The following is a 15,053-nucleotide window of genomic DNA, read 5'->3' on the forward strand; positions in this document are numbered from 1 at the left end:
CGTTCAACATGACATTAATAATTTTTCCATCTCAGTTTTTGCACCTTGACGTTTCTTCGTTATTATTGTTGTTTTCATGATAGCTGTTCCTTTCACGCGCTGCTTTATACGTGCAGCATCCTTCACTTCCGCATTCACAGTCGATACAGCTAAACCTGGTTCCCGTGCTATAGACGATAATGATCTTTGCCCACCTTCATACTTCCTTATTATTTTTAGTTTCATCTCCAAATCGATTGCTGTACGCTTTTGAGACGGTTCTCATTTTTCTTCAAGTGCACGTTTACCACCAGGCATTGTGAATAATGAAAAGCGTAGAAAATATGTGAAAAAAGCACCACAATAATGAGAGGAGATGTGTTCACGGCTCAAAACACGCAGGAACTGGGAAGCTGCAGCTTCCTGCCTTGTCTGGTTATGTCGACTTGCACTTAACGTATTTCAGACGTTTTGCATAAAATAAAAGTGCTATCCGTAAATAGCGTGTATGTCAGCAATTTTTACGTAAATCTGGATTTACGTATCTTGAATTTACGTAAGTAGAGGGGTGTCTGTACTGCAACAGTCAAACCGCAGACACAGTTTCACCACGATCCGTTCTTCCCGAAAGTATTCAGCTGCAGCCGTCATTCCAGTCCATTATTTTATCATACTCCTGTATTTTCTGTTTGATGTGGGACAGCTTGCTCTTTAAGTATTCACAGCGCTCCCTCTTCTCAAGGAAGGAAGGGTCCTGTCCGAGTGGAAACAAAACTCACATTTAACACATTTTACTTGTACCAGGGTACAAAAGGCCGACAGCAGCCTATTCAGGTGAATCAATGATTATCGTATGAAAGTGCGCATCGGTTACTTAAGCTAAAACTCCGGTACGTACAAATATTTCATTTTACCAGTATGTTCCCTCAAAAGCTTAGTTGTTAGAAAGGAACTATGGCAAACTGTAGTGAATATCGGTTTCACGCTGAATCCTGGGACTGCTTCGTACGCACCATTTTTTTCCTCTGATACTCATGCAGGATTTCCTGGATGCGAGCTTGTTCCTGCAAAATAAAGGGCATCATTTTCACTGCTCAAGGCTCCTTGCCACACTGTCCTTTTGTGCCAGGCAATTTTTTGCAGCCTTGTTCAAAATCACACTTGTACAGTGATGCATACACAGTATGAGGCTTCCTGCTGCAACATTACAGCCTTAGATCACATCATATGTAAGAACCTGCAATAATAACTAACTATAAAGGGAAATTTGCAAAGGCATAAAATTTACCATACTTATAAATGCACACTAAAACTGTAATAGAAAAACTGCTTCTGCAAATTCTAGCGGTGTCTGCTTGTCAATCATTATATATTATAATGTCTAATCGAGTAGGTTGTGTAACAGCTTTGTGATGTGTTACACATGTGTAGCGACGCCAGTTGACTGAGATCATAATACTGCAGCACTTTCAGATTTATGATATGATAAACAGTTACGATAAATATAATTAAACAACCCAGAACATGCAGCTTTATCAGGAACTGCGCTGAATAAACACACCGACAAAAGGAAACAGAAAATCGCCGTGACTGACCATCTGGTTGTAAGGTTGCGAAGACAGACTGCGCATTAAGGCATCCAGCTCATCGAACCTCTTCAGCACAACCTGCACCTCTGCATTCAGTTCCTTGTACTCTGCATACTGGTCATTGAACACGGCCCTGTATCGGTCCCGTTCCTCCTCTGTGTGGATGGACGGATACTTCCTGCAGGAGGGCAAAACTCGCTTAAATTCGTTTTCATCGGGTCACCGCATTTCTTTTGTCCACAGTGTGACTGGACTGCTGTTAATTCACCTCTTCATTTTTCTTAAACTCTGCTTTGGGAGATCTTGGTGACAAATCTTCCTTAGAGTCAAAGCCGTTAAAGTTTCCCATTTATTCATTCAGCAGACACTTTTCTCCATAGTGATGTGCAATGACTATTAACTTGTACAAGGTGACTAACAGTGCTAGACACACTGTACTAACCTGTCTACAATCATTCACCCATCTAAGCAGAGCAATGTAACACACACAGTGGGCAATTTACATTCACCAATTCACTTGAAACACCTCTTTAGAGTGAGAGGAAACTGGAGCGCCTGAAGGAAATACACATGAAGATGGGGAAACTCACATAGCCTAAACCAGATTTGAACCCATGTCTAAACACACAGCCCAGGTACCATGGGGGGTCAGCCCTACCCACTGCACCACTGTGCCACTTAGGGCAACGGAAACAATGAAAGAAAGGTGCTCGGCAAAAGTGGCCCTGAAACGTCTTAGAGGTTTCTAGAAAAGTCTTCTGTATTCAAGTTGAACATATGAGCCACAAAGGTTCTAGACGTGGAAAAAATCCTCATTACATCCAAGACACATCGAGTTTGGGGGTGAGTGCAGGTGTGTGAGAAGTCTATCAGATTTAACAATACGACACTGTAAGAATATATTACACATATTATGAGTCAGTACTCACTCAGTATAGTCAGGAATGAACACAGGTTCGGGAAAAGGTCCTGAAGGGAGATGTCCATCTGAAACCTCTGGCTGAATTCTTGTGACTTCTGCCTCCTTTGGTGGTGGAGCCCTCAAATCACCATAATTCTAATATTGCACATTAAAAGGAACACCAGTAGGGGTTGTGTTCCAAAAGAGAAAAGAAAATACGGAATATCTTTGAAATTTAACATATATCTTACTTATAGTCCTCTGTGTTTCCTCATGTGCACTCATTAATACAACATGTCTGGATTATATTACAAATGATAACAATATTCATAAAAAGAAACATGTTACTACAATAGGTATATAAATATGGAAAGCCTAAAAAAATTACCATGAGTGTTGGAACAGAATATCCAGCCATTTTCATCTGAAATCACAGACATTGAATAGAATGAAATGAAGTTTTGTAGCAGCAGTAGCAGTGTAAATCTCAGAAGTGTATTCTATATATCAAATCAGTAATACCTAAACAATTGTAATTGAAGGTGCCATCAGAAATATGAATTATCAAAATAATTTAAAAAAAGTGAAACCCTATAAACAATAATGAACAAATAAACAGTACGGACAAAGGACAATTCAAGTCGTAGAAAAACATCAGTATCTGCACAGATCTGTGCCACTAAAATGAATACTTCCAAATCACAACCAGCACTGGCTTCCCCTTTAAAATAACCTATCTGGTCCCATCTATAACATTTTAATTTAGCAGAACCCTTACAGCGTAATACAAAACACTACGCGATCAACAGCTGCAAAGAAATATGGATACGCTGGATGCCGGCGGTTCTTCACACAGCAGGACGGATGTCAGCAGGCTCACCTCTTGACCGCTGCGCTCGCGGCGCATACGGGCCGCTTCATGCCTCTGCAGCTTGATGCACACGACAGCACTGGCCACATAAAGCAGAAAAGTCACGAAGAGGAACACAATGGCAGCCGTCTGGCCAGGCTCGGTCTGGCAAAAGCCGCCACTGATGCCAACGTTGAAGGTCGGGTAGTCGCACAGACCCCCGCGGCGAGTGTCCCTCACATACACAATGGCCGCTGCTAAGTACAGCACGGCCAGGACGAGGTTGGTGAAAAACTCCATGATTGGCCACCAGGCCGAGTTGAGCAGGACAGTGCGGTAGTGCATGGTCATTCCCAGGACGAGCAGGATCACAGTGACCACCCACGCTAACCCCGCCACCACCAGCACGAATGGAGTCTGGGGTCCCGTGTAGTAGATCCCACCAAAGCCGCTGCCCCCGTAGCTGCCCATGCCACCCATACTGCCCATACTGCCCATGCTGCCCATGCCAGACAAGTATCCCCCGTACGCCTGCGGCTGGGTGTTGCCAAACATGGTGTACCACTCATTGTCCTTGTACACGTACGCACAGGCACAGGCGAAGACGGCTGCCCCAAACAGCAGTTGGACGCATCCCAGGATGCGTAGCATTCCAGCCCATGTCTTCATGTAGCCGTAATGTTGCTGATAAACAGCCATTCTCTCCTCGTACGTCAGAGCTGTGTGGAACGTGCGTCCGTCAACGGAGCGCACCGGCTCGTCAAACAGCGTGGCCTCGTGCTCCTTGCGGAAATTGTCGCTGCCCTCCGACATCGTGCGCTTGGGCTGCTGGAAGACAGAGGAAGTGGCGTTGCGGCTGGAGATGTTGCTTTGTGACACGGGAGCGGAGCCCTGTTTGCTTCTTCTCTCCGTGGACCCCCGTTTGCTTCTTCTGTCTGTGCGCTGGAAAAACTCCCTCACGGAGCCAGGAATTGAGCGGCAAACTGAATGTTCCTCGGTCACATGGAGGCTCTCCTCGCTGTCACTGGGGTAAAACTCAGGCCCCACAGGGTAGTGTGCCGGGAAGGAAAGGGCAGCTATGGGGTTGGAGCCAAGTGTCTGCTCAGCACGTCCCACCTCCTCTCGAGGAACAGGGCCCACTTCTCTCTCGAACTGGATCTCGGGAACCTCGGCAACACAGCGCACGTCTCGAATCCGGTCAAAGCGGGCAGAGGAGCCGCAACCAGAAGACATGTGGTTTGCTTTCAGCCCTGGAAACAAAGGAACAGTGCAAAATATGCACAGCGCTGTTTTAAAGTAGTACGTGAAGCCCTTGTGTCCCTCAGTTTTACCACGGAATGATTATTTAATGAGAAACAGTCCTTCTCGTAAGATAAGAGGTGCGTAACGACTAATTCCACGTGTTGCTTTAGAGGAAATCATGTATGTAGTAGAAACACGCGAGTAGTGCAGGTGGGAAAATCCTTTTAATACGTTCATTTTAAGACTTAAGATTCCAAATTTATAAGTTAATTTTAATACATTATACAGGAATGAAGACCATCCCTATAGGGTTCACATACTTTAAAGCAGAACTGCAAGAAGCAAATGACACAAAAGCAGACACTACAGTAATAATAGTAATAGTAGCAGTTATACTAGCAATAGTAGCTCTTACAATAGTAGTAACACCAACAGTAACCGTAGCAGTTGCAGCCGGTAGTGTAATGGTTCCAGCTACTGCATTTGGTCCCAAAGGTTGCAGGTTTCAATCCAGTATGAGTATGGCACCTACCCTGAAATTGCTCCTGTAAAATTACCTAGATGTATACTGTAAATGATTGTGATGTAAACAACTGTAAGTCACTGGGGAAAAAGTGTAATGTGAACGCAGCAGTTACAATACTATTAATACCAGCAGTAACATTAATTGCAGTATTAATACTAGCAGTAACATTAATTGCAGCATTAATACTAGCACACACACGTTGTCTGAGACTGCTTGCTGCAGGGTCATGGCGAGCTGGAGCCTAACCCCGCAACACAGGGCATAGGGGCGGAGGTGATGGGACACCAGTCTGACACAAGGCACCCCAAGCTGGACTTGAACCCCAGACCCACCAGAGAGCAGGCACAGGCCAAACCCACTGCACCACCACACCTCCCTCCTTAAGAGTAGCGGTAACACCAGTTGTAGTATTAATACTAGCAGTAACATTAATTACAGTATCAATACTAAAAGCAACATAAATTGCAGTATTAGTGCTAGCCACAACAGCGCAGCTCTGGGTTTGGAGGCAGCGTTAATTTTCAACGTTTTATTAAAACACCCGCACACTGGAAATAACGGCTCTCAGTCCGAGGATCTCGTCTCCTAAAGAAGCTGCATCTCCAGTCTCACCAACCTGCTGAACGTCCTTGGGCTGTTTTTTTCCCCCTTAGCAAGCACGCTCTCCCCATCACTCACTGTCCCCAGAAATGGTCCCAGTGGTTGAACACTTTATTTACAATTTACCCATAATTCAACTATTTACAATGAACGCATTTCCCGCTCGAACTGACAGTAGTAGCGCGGGTCGTTAGCATTAATACTAGCAGCACTAGTAGCAGTAACAGTTAATACTAGCAGTAAAATCGATTGCAGTGTTAATACTAGCAGTAACATTAGTTGCACTAATGTATATTCGTACAGAAATGTGGGGAGTTGCGGACAAAATTGAGCTCGAATGGAGTGAAGCGCGTCTCCGCTACGGAAACTTGCACATGAAGTTCTGTATTTAAGGAGCCTTTTTCAGCGGCACCGCCTAACCGTTTAAAATAATTATTTAGAGAGCAGTTAAGTTAGTGGACAATGTTGAAGGAAGGAAACACTAAAAAAGTGACAAAGTGAATTCGTGCATTAAAGAACAGCAATTCCTTTTCACACAGGTCCACGGCGATACGTAACCAATACGTTATATAGAATACACACACACACACACACACACACTGAGTCTGAAACCGCGCTTGTCCCAAGCGAGGTCGCGGGGAGCCGGAGCCTAACCCGGCCACACAGGGTGTAAGGCCAGAGGGGACACACCCAGGACGGGACGCCAGTCCATCGCAAGGCACCCCAAGCGGGACTCGAACCCCAGACCCCGCCAGAGAGCAGGACCCGCCCAAACTCGCTGCATCACCGCGCCCCGTGATAGAATACAATTACAATATAGCAGTAATAGATACATTAATAATATTGGCTTCTACAGCTGGATTCGTGTTCTGTAGGCTCGGTCGGTCCACAGCAAAAGTCAGCCGTTTGAAGCCCAGCAGCAGGACGAGGACGATCACGCAGCGCCACATGGATTTCCCAGTAAAACAGGTAACCAAATGTTCCGCCTCCCTCAAAAACACATTTACAGTTTTACATTAACATCTATAAACGTTTTACTAAAACTTCACATCATTCGGCCACGTTTTCGCCGATATTCCCCAAATGTTCTTTATTTACCCGCTTTTTGTCCTTTCTACATACATCGATACTCCCCCAGGTATCGGGCAGCTCACCTGTCCTCCTGTTGTCGTCTCCGCACACACCTGAGCACGTGACGCCGGGTGACGTCACCCCCCCCCAGGGAGCCAGGTCGAAAGCGGACCGAGAGGCGTTTGGCTCTTGGCTCTTTTCACTTCATTGCTATTCAGTATGAATTTGTTGCGAAAGTGTTGTTTACTTCTGGGTTGGGCTGTCTCCAGGCAAGCTGCAGGTTGCTGGTTCGAGTCTGCTCATGGTGTGGGGATCAAGTACCCTTGATCAAGCAACTTATCCTTGTATAAGTTATGTAAATGCATTTACACTTAATGGACACTTTTCTCCAAATTAACTTACGATGCATGATGCTGACTACAGTTATTTATACAGCTGGGTAATTCTACTGGATCAATTTAGGGTAAGTACCTTGCTCAAGGCTACTACAGCTGGAGGTGAGAGTTGAACCTGCAACCAGGGTTTTGGGTCTAAAAGTAGCAGCTTAAACCACTACAATACCAGTAGTCCCATCATTTAGCTGAACTGTTGTTACACAGCTCGAACCCACCAGCTTTCGTTTATAAGGACACATTCTTAACTTCTTGGTTACCTGCTGACCCCACATTTGCCATGTTTTATTTATACGGGGGGTGCGGTGGCGCAGTGGGTTGGACCGCAGTCCTACTCTCCGGTGGGTCTGAGGTTCGAGTCCCGCTTGGGGTGTCTTGAGACGGACTGGCGTCCCGTCCTGGGTGTGTCCCCTCCCCCTCCGGCCTTACGCCCTGTGTTGCCAGGTAGGCTCCGGTTCCCCGTGACCCTGTATGGGATGAGCGGTTCTGAAAATGTGTGTGTGTGTGTATTTTGGCTGAAGTTTAACAATTTTTTTTATCAGCTTTTTAATGTATTTAAGGAAGCTGGCTGCGCAGGGCATTCACCTGTGTGTGTAGGGCCAAGTCCAGGATATTTTAATCACAGCTGAGTTGTGAGGCAGCTGATCTGACTTGCATTTAGCTCCATTTCTGAGCTCTGAATGCTGTGACAACACAGCACACTTTATTGTCCAGGACTTTGGTTGAATATGGCTGATGGGGGAAGGGAAAACTAATCACATTAACCAAAGTGTGGCAATAGCTCTGCTGTTAATATCTTAAATTACAGTATGTGGTTAAGGTAGAGAACATAAAAAGTGGTTTACACCTAAGAATATTAAATTCTATAAAACATTAATTTAGATGAGGAAATATCTGAAAGGTGACCAATATTGTTTTTGGTTGCCTTTCAGCTGCCTTTCAATACTTCAAGATGCTGTATTTGAATGTCAGAGATCACTTGTACAGTTATGCATTACAAAGCGGATGCATAATCATCCACACAACGCAACATATATGTGTAAATATAATCATACCAGTTAAGTGCCTAAAACACCAGAAGTGCTTGAGATACTGAACATACAAGTACCTGAAGTGATAAGTCTGAAAATTTGAATACATGATCTTTTACATTCACACAAGTCTCTGAAAGAGAAATAATTTTACAGATATTTATATTTAGCTGAGACTTTTCTCAAAAATAACTTACAATTATTAACCAATTTAAATTGCTGGGTATATTTTTTTACTAGAGCAATTTAGGGTACGCAACTGACCCAAGGGCACGACAGCAGGAGGTGAGATTCAAACCTATGACCTTTGAGTACAGAGGCAGTAGCTCGAACCATTGCACTACTAGCTGTACCACACTTATTATATATCACTTGGCAAAGCACTTTGTGTACACACTCAGGAGAATATAAATTCGAACTGTAAAAGCAAAAGTCCAAATTAGTCCCGTCCTGGGTGTGTCCCCTCCCCCTCCGGCCTTACGCCCTGTGTTGCCGGGTTAGGCTCCGGTTCCCCGCGACCCCGTATGGGACAAGTGGTTCTGAAAATGTGTGTGTGTGAAAAATGTGCTTACACTTACAGTTGAGGTTTCGATGTAGTAACTCGATGTTGCCACTAATGGCCACTGTTTCACAGGCCATGTTATGCTGCAAGCACTTTTATTGCACCTATTACATTGAAACAACATTATTTCAACTACTGTATTATGTATACTGTATTCAAAATTGGTGCAGATGTGTTTTGGACAAATTTAATGGTAGAATGTAAATTGCAATAATCTTATAATTGCACATGAAATGTAGACTATTACACATTAAATGTTAAAAAAAAAAAACACAAAAGAAATATCATAGCCATTACATACAGACATTCCACTTAAATTTTAACCCATTAAACTGAGTTTATTTGAACCCAACGCACAGCTCAACAGTGATACATCCGACTGAAATTTAAACAGGAATACCAAACTGCCTCTGGCTACAAACCATTACAATAATCCAAAGAATTATCCAATAACCGCATAATGTCCAGGAAGCTGCCAAGTAAAATTAAGAGAAGATATTGTTAGAATGAATGGATTTATCATGAAGGGGGCAGTGGGTAGCATATAGATTGGGGCCATAACCATCCAAGATTAAGGCCCCCATTTCAAGTTCTGCTCCAGTACCTTTCATGTAAGTAGTTGTGTTGATGTAAGAATAACCTGCTGTATAAATGAGTAAATCAACCTGTTTTACAAGCCTGATATTGTGATCTTGGACAAGAGGCATCAGTTAAATAAGGGTTAATTTTAAAAAAGTGCCTATTTTATGCAGCTGTTTTCCATCTTGAATAATTTGCCATGCAAATAAATACCAAGGTTAAACAGGCAGATCCATGGATACAGCCATTAACCAAGAGATGCTCTTGCTCATACGGCTTACTAATGTAAGTTTATCTCCAAATAGTTGAACTCAACTCTAAATTCTAATCATTTGGAACAGAATGTATTCATTTTTACGCAGTAAGAAATAGTTTAATGCAGGTTTAAGCTTTCAGATAGTATACAAAAAGCATCCAGACAGACAAATGCTGACACAGCCAACAAGGTCACATGATAGCCTAGCAGAGATGGTAGAAGACCAGTAACTGCACCAGAGAGAATTTCATGCTGTCCCGCTATGCGTGTGCACATCCATGTCATTAGTTATTATCCTTCATCCATTGCTCTACCCATTGTGTGATCTGTTCCACGTTCCTTTCTAGGTCTTCAGGCTCGTTGCTGGGCAACTGGTGAACAATCTCCTCTTTGTAAGCACCCATGGCTTCTTCATAGATAGTCTGGAAGATCTCACACTGGACATTGTCCTCAAGCTTCTTTCCTGTGTACCCCCTTGAAAGAGATATTGAACATCAGGGATGAACCCATTAACTGGAGTGCATTAAGTGAAGTGCAACCTGTTCATACCGGTATTAAATACTCAGGCTCTTCAGTTAACAGGGTGTCTGAACCCCTATTTTAAATATCTTCCCAAGTCTGCTTTTTTGTTTAAACCTCCTCTGGCATATTTTACTTTATATTTTTTCCTGTGTATTCTTTTGGGAAAATAACTTATAAATAGAACTGGCACTAACTTTGTACTTGCCTCAATTTGATCAGAAATCCAAAGCCACTAAAACCCAAACACTTTATAATACTGATGTTCCTCTATTTATTCATGGATCATATTCTGAAAATCTTAAATGCTTAACATCAAACTTCATGATCAATATACCCTGCGCTTTTATTCAATCCTCACTGCAATCAAACTCATCCTACAAACATGACCAATGTTTTTTCATCTTCTGGTCACTTTGAGCTTACCTTTCCAGCTATTCAGTCAAAAATCTTAATACAAACATCCCTAAATTCATTTGCAGGCTGTTACATAAAAGTCCAGAACAAAGCTATATAATAAAGTTAAATCTTATTTTAAATGCGACATTAATTTTGAGTCACTTAATTTTTTTTTTTTTTTTTATTATATATTCATCTATTCAGTTGTCATTGGTCATCAATAAGATGAACACCACACATGTCTATGGGATGAACTGACCAACAACAGTCATTGACACTATACACTAGCTGTGAACACTGCAGACGCAAACTGAATTAAGGATGACATACACTCCTATTACGTTTAGGTTGATTTTACTCTGGCATGAAACACAGGTTGTTTTTGCTCCACAACAGAGAAATTTTGCACAAGTTAGTGAAATAAAATAAAATAAAAACATACACTGGAAAGTGTGTGCATCTTCAAAAAAAAAAAATTTGCAACATGAGGAGCCTATATGCAAATATTCTGTGACACGCTGTTGACTATTCTTATTCAGGAAGTTATTTAAAAAAAAAAAAAAAAAAGACACCAACCTGTTCTCTAGTCGAGTGTAGAGGCAAGTGTTGTCTGTGCGCAGTACAAAGACAATATCAAACCACCTCTCAGGGAAAAAGTCACATCCATGATAATCCACAATCACCCCTCCTTCACTCATCCTGTCCTCCAGCTCATCAATAACCTGTGACAAAAGACAAAGATGCATCGGTCAAGAGTATGGCAGTAAACCTTGCATGAGAAATATATTTGCTCTTTTCCTTAGAGAGAAACATGTTGAACATTTAAAAGATAAAATGTTCTTTAATGCATATTTTAGGGACACTGTTCAGCAATCATGAAACATGTCACTATGAAGATAAGAGACTGGTGTAAGAATGAATAGATGCAATTTGATTTCATGCAGCATTATAAACTGAGCTGCAAGTCTTTCTGCACACGTTGAGCATTGCCGTAAATCCAGCTCACCCTGTCCTCATCCAACACTGGACACTGGTACTCCTCATCAAAACCATCATAGAGCTGCCCTGAAAAGTTAAGGGAACACTTTTAAAATGAATAATATTCTGACAGAACTATAGCCCATTATCCTGGTAGAACAAGGGGGACTGAAGCCACAAGCAACAGAGTACCACTTCTAAGATAAACTGTAGCATTAGTTTGTGTCACCATTGCAATGCATTAATTTGTTAGATTTAACAATTTAAAATTTTCAAGAACAGCTTTTCACACCACCAATGTAGCATCTATAAAGACACAAGACAAAAACATTGTGAATAACTTTTGAGGCATTGATTTGTCAGCCTTTGTTAACCACTACAACAAAGTTTATGATCCCCCATAGAATTCAGGGTCTGCTGCAAGTTCACAAATGTGCAGTTTTAGCCTTCGCTGACTTCAGGTTGCGATCATCCAGTGCATTATTTACAGTGCACTTCCCAATGTGTACACCAGCTCCTAGGCTTACAAAAATGATTGGGGCATGAAGTCTGTTCACAGCTCAATTTATTCATAAAGCTGCTTCTACTGTTAATTCAATAAAAACCTTATTTACTTGGACATTAGGTTCTGTAGAAATTTCACAAAGCCTCAAATTAAGTTCAATGTAAAACAGAAAAAAACACTGAAAATAAATTACATTTATTCATTGAGCTTATGCTTTTTTCCAAAGCAACTTACAATATTAACTTAATAGTCAATCCCAGTGGTTGGCAGATTTATCCCGTAAATGTGTGCAGTGCTCATCACTTTCAACTTCACTAGGTACATAATCAAATGTAAATAGGAGCTATCCATTTATTTACAGACCGCCATCTGTAAAAGTCCCAGCTAAAAGGTATAACAAAGCTAAAAACTAATTTTAATAACTATTAACTAGCTTTAAGTTATTTAAAAAAAAAAAACAGTGCACACAATATCCTATTTCATGCCAATCTTCGATCACTGACTCAGGAAGAATAGACAGGAGCTGTAAACATCATGGAAAAGAGCAGAATGAAGACGGTCCGACACTCCTGTGCCACTCTAGTGGCTTTTGCTGCCACCTAACGGGCAGGTGCGGAAACACAGGCCACTTCCATTCAGCGACAACTTTCAAAGAATGGACAGATGGAGAAAATCCAATTAGAAGTTATTTTCATGAGTCCAGAAGTGTAACATTTGCCTCAGAAGGAGCTGGTGGTTTTTTTTTTTTTTTAAAAAAAAAAAAAAAAAAACACCATCATTCCCTTCTTTGCCATCATCAGCAGTCCCGTGTTGGGTTGAGTCGCACCTTCCTGCGCCACTTCGCCCACGTTGATGTAGCACAGGCCTGTTCTCTCAGCGAGCTCCTTCCCCAGGGTGGTCTTTCCAACTCCAGGGGTTCCTGCAGCACAACAGGTCACTCATGGTCCAGCTTTGTCTATACATTAACTATGACAGCACACATGTGGTACTGCTAGACATATTCTCCCCAGAATTTCTTTAAATCACCAATGATCACATCACAACATACAGGCAGTCCCTGAATTATGAACAAGTTCCATGTTCTCAGCCTGTCTTTAAGTCGGATTTTGATGCAAGTCGGAACTGTTAGGTATGATGGGTATTTAACGCTGGTTTGTCAACTGTTTGTCCTAGTATATCATGTACCTTTCTATGCATAAAAAATGATTAAAGAAACACTTTTGATACATCCTTAATAACACTACAGTGATGTAATGATAATAAATGTAACTACAGTATTTATAATAGAAAGACATAGAAAAATAAATGTTACTACTCTCATGATGAACAGAGGACACGGAGGTGGCCAGACCCAAGTGCAGTACCAATTATTCAGAATCAAAGGACTAGATGTGTCCTCATGGTCGGGCGAATGGTCGGTAGATCGGCAAACTATACATGGGAAATGGGACTGAAGAATGGTGAGGGACAGGACTTCCGCAACTGGGAAGAAGTGTCTTTTGTAGCTGAGAGTGTGTGCGCGCAGGTGCAAAACATTAAAGAAACTTTAATGTTCACTTTTCCATTGTTCGGTGGCATTTCACCTTTCGCTCTATTATGTCCTTTCTAGTTTCAATCATCGCCCTGTCGTTGGGTTAGGCTCCAGTTTGCCGCAACCCCACTCGGGAAAAGTGGTTGTAGACATTGTGTGTTTAATTCGTGATTGTTTTCCTTTTCTTAGATGCATCACAGTTACACTTTGGTGCCATGGTCAGGAGGGTAAAAAAACAAAAATAAGCCAAATACAATAAAACAAAGTGTTAATAGAAAAAGGAGGAAGTCTGCCCTACCTCAGGCTCACGTGCCCCACCCACAAGCCAACAAACCGCTGTAGACACCCATGTTCTAATCCACGTTACAAGGTAGCGCCCATTTGTTATTACGATCCATTGTATATACAGTAATGCAAATTAATATAAAAGGCTTAATTATGAAGTTTTCATTTGATTGTTCTGGGTGACCAAAAAAAAAAAAAAAAAAAAAAAAAAAACTTCCAGTCAGTATGGGGGCGGTTCGTAAGTACAGGATGTGCGCAAGTCGAGTGTTCGTAACTCGGGGACAACATGCACATAGAAAATCTCGTTCCCGAAGAGCGCTCTCTGCTGTCCATACGTTACATTTATTCATTCTAGCGCACCCTTTTTCAAAGCGACATACAATGTTAAGGTCACAATTTATTATAAGCTTACAATTACTTACCCATTTACAGCTGGGTAATTTTACTGGAGCTGTTTAGGGCAAGTACCTTGCTCAAGCTAGCCTAGAGGTGGATTGATTGGAAACTGCGATTTGAAAGAAAAAGGCTAACTACTATCAGTTGCCCCACACTCCATAAACATATTAACACCACAATTTCCTCACCATAAATAATAAAAATCCCGATAAAAATACTAGCAATAAAATAGCACACATACTCGTAACGATTCAGACTAGAGTCCTCCCTACAATTGAAAAAATTAGAGAGGTGCAACGTGGTGAACCATCTCCTGAGACCATCACGTGTCAAAGAACTATATAGAAGAAGTGCATGCGCTTGTCAGCACAAGGAACTAATTTACAAGATTAAATGGTAAAATCATGTGTCGAAATACAATTTAAACACGCCGGATTGTCACCTGTTAAAAGAATGTTGGGTCTCTTCATCGTTTTCATCGCGCCAAATGCGCGCGCAGCAGCACACCACGCGGACCGAAAGCTTCCAAATGGGAGCTCGTGTCGTTGGTTGGGGTAACTAAAAGTAAAAAGAAAAAAAAAAGTCGTATAATTTAAGTCTTACTGCGTTAACGCGAAATAAACTGAACAAGACAAGAGACGTACAAATATAATTGCACGGCGAAAACCACGTGAGTTAAGCCAAAGGAAGCCAAGCTGTCGGCTTTCCGCAACGAAAAAACATTAAATGTCACTGTAAGGCGACAAACCGCTGAAAGGACCCCAACGTCATCACACTGCGCCTCGAGTATTTTGTAGGCGGGTTGGGCTTGGCAAGGCGGGGCGGGGGAAGGAGAGGCGGGGCGAGGCGCGGCGAGGCGACT

General features: G+C 42.2%; 2 protein-coding genes across 3 annotated transcripts; both read right to left on the reverse strand.

Moving 5' to 3' along the window:
- Positions 1-410: 410 nt before the first annotated feature.
- Positions 411-6,870, reverse strand: marveld2b (MARVEL domain containing 2b). 2 transcript variants are annotated; one of them, XM_018760022.2, is made up of 7 exons: positions 6,842-6,870; positions 3,350-4,569; positions 2,858-2,893; positions 2,498-2,625; positions 1,575-1,746; positions 993-1,043; positions 411-733 (listed from the first exon to the last, which is right to left on the reverse strand). In XM_018760022.2, the coding sequence occupies exons 2-7, from the start codon at positions 4,550-4,552 to the stop codon at positions 614-616; spliced, it is 1,710 nt and encodes a 569-aa protein (XP_018615538.2). In that variant the 5' UTR covers positions 4,553-4,569; positions 6,842-6,870; the 3' UTR covers positions 411-613. The 2 variants fall into 2 exon arrangements, with proteins under 2 accessions (XP_018615538.2, XP_029115388.1); XM_029259555.1 differs by having other exon boundaries at positions 6,786-6,860.
- A 2,497-nt stretch (positions 6,871-9,367) lies between these two features.
- On the reverse strand, positions 9,368-14,941 carry ak6 (adenylate kinase 6). The gene is made up of 6 exons (XM_018760002.2): positions 14,836-14,941; positions 14,634-14,749; positions 12,806-12,898; positions 11,503-11,561; positions 11,073-11,218; positions 9,368-10,052 (listed from the first exon to the last, which is right to left on the reverse strand). The coding sequence occupies exons 2-6, from the start codon at positions 14,668-14,670 to the stop codon at positions 9,863-9,865; spliced, it is 525 nt and encodes a 174-aa protein (XP_018615518.1). The 5' UTR covers positions 14,671-14,749; positions 14,836-14,941; the 3' UTR covers positions 9,368-9,862.
- Positions 14,942-15,053: the final 112 nt, after the last annotated feature.

The sequence above is a fragment of the Scleropages formosus genome, chromosome 17 (genome assembly GCF_900964775.1).
Source record: "Scleropages formosus chromosome 17, fSclFor1.1, whole genome shotgun sequence".
In the NCBI taxonomy this organism is placed as follows: domain Eukaryota; kingdom Metazoa; phylum Chordata; class Actinopteri; order Osteoglossiformes; family Osteoglossidae; genus Scleropages; species Scleropages formosus.